General features: G+C 48.1%; 1 protein-coding gene across 1 annotated transcript in view; it reads right to left on the reverse strand.

Moving 5' to 3' along the window:
• CHSY1 (chondroitin sulfate synthase 1) overlaps positions 1–5,860 on the reverse strand; it is a 93,043-nt gene extending 87,183 nt beyond the window's left edge. Inside the window, exon 1 of the mRNA XM_019533803.1 lies at positions 5,520–5,860. Coding sequence (XP_019389348.1) covers positions 5,520–5,818 — 299 coding nt within the window. The 5' untranslated portion in view covers positions 5,819–5,860. The remainder of the gene's footprint in view (positions 1–5,519) is intronic.
• Positions 5,861–6,000: the final 140 nt, after the last annotated feature.

The raw sequence follows: 6,000 nt of genomic DNA on the forward strand, positions 1-6,000 counted from the left end.
AATATACATGCATAGCAACTACTACTCCAACAGCTTTGCTGCATCAGTGCCTAAATCTCGTCAACCCAGAAAGAAAGTGGGAGCAATCACCCTTTATATAACTGGTTCTGTAAAGTACGTAGCATGTTTTTGGGTCACAAATATTCAGGTTTTTCCAAGTCTCATGCCTGCACCACAGTAAGGGGCCAGACCATTAAAAGAACTTGTATTGTTATACTGGTAGTTTATTTCATATTCCAAATGCTTTCAACTAAAACATGTCCAAAGGTGTTTACTGCCAGGGGGTCTGGTTCACTTCACCTGGCCTGAAGTGGAAGCAAATGGCACTTTTCTCCAAAGGTAAATTCATGCTCCATAACACGCATCAGCTCGCTAACCTGAAAGAACCAAACAGGAGGGATATCAGCCAGCAGGCTAGATCCCAGAGCATGTGTTTAATACAGAACTGGGATAAATATGTGTTTCCTATTATAGTCCCAGAGTGGCCAGCCATGGGCTCAGGCAGAGAACATGAACTGCCATACACCCCAAGCCCTTCTGGCCGACCTTTGCTTAACCTTCTGTAAGCGCTCAGGCTTTTAGACTGCTCGACAATCTACTTCCTCTATGACAGTGTGAGCAGCGTGACAAAGTGTGCAGAGGGCAGTGTTTGGAAAGAGTGCCTTACGCTGGGACTTTCTGCAGAAAGATGCACACTTCAGCATTAAAACACAGGTACAATATAACGTGATCCATGGTCAAAATGGCCTCTCATGATCTTTCGCAGAACAGTTTCTAGCTTATATTTACTGAATTATCTGAACAACTTGGCTGCAGGTTCAGCTTCTTCTGCCACCCGCTGCATTAGACTTCTGCAAGTTCCTTGGCTGTATAACTGATGGGCAAAGTAAAGGAGTCGGTCTAGCAAACAGCATATGGACTGGTGCAGCTGCTCCATTTACAAGACAATGGCATCCAGGTTTTTCTGCCCTTAACAGGAGACTCTGGAGTCTGCTGGGAGGCTACCAGCTGAGTTTTCTTCTTCTACAGTCCTTTCACAATAGCTTTCTTCCACTCACAGGTCTTTATGGATAACCATTCTCTTGGCTTTGTGCTTATGTTCATTGCTCCCTGTACCTTTTTTTCTGAATTCAATTTACAGACATGCCGGGGGGGATCAAAACGGTTTCCAGGGGTGCATTTCAGCAGTCTTCATCAAGGCAAATTCAGCTAATCTGTTTGTTAGCTGGAAAACACAGTCCAGAGAATTATTTAGTGCATCAGTGCTTTCCTGAAGGGAACCAAGCCCATATTTCACCATATCATGTATTTTACCAGAAAGATTAACAGAGACTTTCAAGAAGTGCCTCCTGTTTGCACCTTTCCTACACTATAAATGGTGTAACAGCAGCAAGGTGCAGCAAACATCTGTTCTGTTCCATCAGGTCCCTTCTGGCTAAGGATTTACGGCCCCCCTCTCCTCAAGTGAACCTATAAGGCTAGAAGGTTTTGGAAGGTCCTGTATTTCTATGCCCTTGGCTCCTCTCTCAACTATAGCAAATACGTTAACAGACCTTGACAACTCCAGTCCTGCCCTCTCCAGAATCTCTCTCACAAGCTGCCCATTCTTCTTGCTCCACCTAACCATGATGCTTTTGTCAATTTAATCATCCCAATTACATAGTTGAATGCTGTGCGGCAATCATACCCCATTTAAGATTTCTTTTTCTCCCAGGAAAATGTATTCCTGCGACTGACACATCTTGTTTGTAAAAGAAACAAGAAAATGAAGAATGCATTTAGGCCTTCCACAACTGGTAACAGCTCTCAGATCTTGTCCCTTTGGTGTGCTTGCTTTATTCTAGTCATTTTTCTAGGCATTTTTTTTGTATTTATTCATCCTCTGTTCCAGATTACCCATTTCTCCCTTCCACACATTTTCTTTCCCTATACATTTATCAGATTTTTTATTTTTTTTTTTACTATATTTTCTGTCTCCCATGTTTGCACTACGGACCTAGATCCATCAGTGCAACTCCAACATATAACCCCACAGAAGTTAAACAATACACGCATCATACAAAGTGTAATGAATGCAGAAGCTGGCAAGAGCAATTAGTGCAAAGTAGTAAGCGATGGTTACAGCAACATGTGTCCTCAAACACCTTCCCTGGAAATCTCATGACCTCCCCCCACTCATCCCAATGGGATTTGCCCCAGAACGTGTTTGGATTGGAAGCCACTCAGCAGTATTAAAACACAGATGAGGTTTCTCCATGCCAGTCTTTGCTTCATAGACTGCACAAGTATGGCACTTCAAAATATTTTCCCCATTCTTTTCTGAAAGTATCAGTTTAAGCCTAATGAGACAGATTCTCTTCTTTTCCTTCCAGGGCTTCAACCACAGTCTGTTTAAATTTAATTACAAGTCTACTGTTAGCCCCTTATTTAAATTGATTAAAACTTATAATTAAGCTGTACGTCGTGGAAGATTATTTTAGATTCTCTCTTTTAAACCTCCCCTCCCATTTTAAGACATTATATTTGATTATAATCAGATGCTTCCATTTCTGTTAACAGTGAAACACTTCCATTTGCTTAGTTTTGCTACACTGTTCCTAAGGCTCAAGTAAACCAGTGGTTTTCAGCCTTTTTTCATTTGTGGACCCCTGAAAAATTCCAAAGGGAGGTGTGTACCCCCTTGGAAAAATGTCAAATGGAGGTGTGGACCCCTTTGAATTAAAAGTATGAGAATACTCACAGTCACAATGGATCACAGTCATCTTTCACAGACCCCTTAGACAGTCTGCAGACCCCCAAAGGTCCATGAACCACAGGATGAAAAGCACTGAACTAAACCAAATTGTTGTTACCCACTTTTTGTTAAAGAAACTTCTGTAGGAGAATTCCTAATGACTTGTTTGATAGGGTGTAGCACCATGTGAATCTATCCAAAAAGTATCCAAGCTAAATTGCTAGGTCTTAACTTCGGAAATTCCAGATTTCCTAAGTGTGCCCTTGAGCATGACTCCCAATCCAGGCCTCTGAGCTAAGGCTCAAATACTCAACACTATTGGCATAGGGCACATCTATAGCAGAAAACCTTGCTCCACAACCAAAAGCTTTACACTTACAAGAGGGATTACTGCTCCAATGGGGAGAGGGGTGGATGATGCAACCAATTAACAGGATCATGGTAATGCAGCTTTCATTAGCACAGCATGTAGTAGCTCTAGTTATGGAGCAGAGCCACTTCATGTCTGTGGAGTACCTAGAACAGCAGCAGCCCCAATCTTCTTCCTCCTGTTCATCTCACCAGCACTTATCAAGAGTGAAGGTGATTAATCTTGGTTAGTGTTCACTAGTCGTGCTTTTCGCCTGCTTTGTCCCAGCTGACTGAAAGGTCTAATGGAGACGGGCTAATTTTACTTCTTGCTTCTTATCAAATTCCCTTCCGGATACTAACAATCAAGATGGGCACCCCCTTTCTTCCTGGCTAAGTGGATGCAGTGGTCTCAAAACCATGTTTTTTCTGCTGGACTATCAGGTCCTTGCCAGTCAGGCCAGACCTCGCTTGGTCAGCTACCTGGTACCATTTAAACTAATGCAGTCTGTTCCACCGTCGGGGTGTCAAAAACTATGAAGTGATGCCCCAAGTTTAGCGGGCTAGCCTGGCTGAGGAGGGTGCACGGACACCCAGCAGGACTTAAGAAAGACCACTCAAAGGGCAGATGAGGTCTCTGTGAGCCAACAGGAGAGATGGGCGCCTCCAGGTCACTCTGCCCAGAGTCATCAGTGATGCAAATCAACTCAACTAACCTCTTAAGGAAGGTTGTTACAGCATGTAAAATGCCCCAACGGTCGCAGCAGCAGCCTGAGGTCCTCTCATGAAATCCTCTGCCCCAACACGATGCAATATTCAAAGTAAGAACACCAACAGGACCGTTTATAAAAACAAAAAAAACACCACCAACAAAACTGCCTTTGCTTCTGTTTTCATGAAAACATTTCAAGTGCTAGGAACCATTGCACTTCAAGCCGTAACCTAACCCTCATGTCCCTTGAACGAGGCGTGTAGGACTTATCAATGGGAAACATGCATTGTTTAAACATGAAGAGATTATAATAGTGACAACAGGGCCCTGGCAGTTTTGGTGATGGTGGGACTTTAAGACCACTGACAAAACCTAATGAGCCCCACAGCCTTGTTCTTCAGGCTAGTCACTTCCTACCTCACATTAAACCCAAGTCTTTCAAAATCAGCTATATGCCAAGGTTCCCAATCTAGAGAATAAACCAGCTTGTTTTCACTAAATGCGCCTCTTCCAAAATCCATGACAAAAGGCATCGTTCAGTGGAAGAAAGAAGGGGGTATTAGCTGAACACACAGGCATTTAACACCATGTCCCAGTCCGTAGGAAAGTGCAAGTAAACAGGCTTGAGCACGGGTATATTTGTGGCAAACCAATGATTGTCAACAGCCTTCACTGGTAACAGTTTCACAGGTCAAGAGATGCAGGCAGTTTACGTTTGAGGCGAACAGTTCCTTGTTTTAGACACTCCGCTCGGTGAAGAAGGTTAATAACTGAGAACCAAGAAAGAGCCGAGGTAAAAGCTCCCTAATGAAAATCGGAAAAATCTGCAGACACGCAAAGGAGCCCTCAATTTTGTTGCGGGCTTCTCTCAAGCAAGAGGGTTTATTCTGCTGGCCCTACACCATCCTTGTGGGAGTGGGGCAGGGGACTCGGCCCGAATGTATTCGCCTAACGTCGATGCAGACAGCACTGAACACTGGAGCACGTTATAGCCAGTCGCAAATTTCCTTTGTCCGTTTAACTCTACTTCGGGAGCCAGCGAGACCGACTACAGCACACGCGGACAGACTTGCCCGCTCTTTGCGTGCATCTCTCAGACAGCAGCTGGGGGAGGAACTATTTTAAGCATAGGAAAATGTGATTAGAAGAACCTGAAACTGCTTCTAACTGGCTGTCTGAAAACAAGGCGGTTTCAGGTGTCCCTTTACGACCAAGCCGTTTTTGAATCAGACCGTGAGCTCTGCGAAGAGCAGATCTTTGTGTGGCCTATCGAGGCTCCACTGTCTCTCGCAGGAAGGTCTATACAGAGGCGCCTTTTGTAAACCCTTTTCATTGGCGTCTTAGGGGCCGAGGCAGGTAATGGCACCGTCAAGAGCATCTTCAGACCCGGGCGGAGGAACCTGGAAATGCTCGTGGGGCCAGCTGTCAGCAGCTCCCTAGGCAGCGGGTCCAAAGCGAGCCCCCTAGGTGGGTTCAGGGGAAAAGGACAAAGCAAGCTCTTCCCTGACAAAGCCGCTGTGACTTTCTCCACCGAGCCGACGGGAAGCCGCACATGCAACGAGAGCAGGAACGGAAAGCACAGCCGCGCGCACACACCCACCAGCGCTTCAGGCGCTGGACAGACGTGGCTGGGCATGCAGGGAAGGGACAGGAAGCGACCCCAGCACCCCTCTCCCTCCGCCCCGGGCTGCCCAACGAGCAGGGGCCGGGGCCACGGGCACTCACCTGTGGGCCGCCACGGCCCGGCTCTGCAGGTATTTCTGGGCAGTCATGACCCCCACGAAGAGGAAGCTCTCGGCAGGCGGGACGTCGTCCCGGGGGCCGGCGGGGTCGCGGCGCCACAGCAGAGCGCCGCGGGGGTCCCCGCGCAGCCGCCCCCCACAGCCCTCGGGGCTGGCCTGGCGCCGGTGCCCCGCTTTCTTCAGCTCCGAGGCGCGGGGCAGGATCAGCCGCGAGGCCAGGACGAAGCCCAGCACCAGCCCCAGCAGCACGCTCAGCCAGGACCGGCGGCTTCTGCCGGCCATTCCCCACGGCCGCGCCGGGCCCGGGACAGCCCGGCAGGCGGCCCCCGCCCCGGAGCGCGCAGACCCTGCCCCCGACACCGCGCGCCTGCAGCTCCTGCCCCCCAACCCTCACCTCACCTCACCTCCTGCCCCTCAAATCCTGCTCTCCTGCCCCCTCAGCAGCCCGCCCCGCGCTGGCCGGC

Source organism: Crocodylus porosus, unplaced genomic scaffold (genome assembly GCF_001723895.1).
Source record: "Crocodylus porosus isolate Cpor-Errol unplaced genomic scaffold, CroPor_comp1, whole genome shotgun sequence".
Lineage (NCBI taxonomy): Eukaryota > Metazoa > Chordata > Crocodylia > Crocodylidae > Crocodylus > Crocodylus porosus.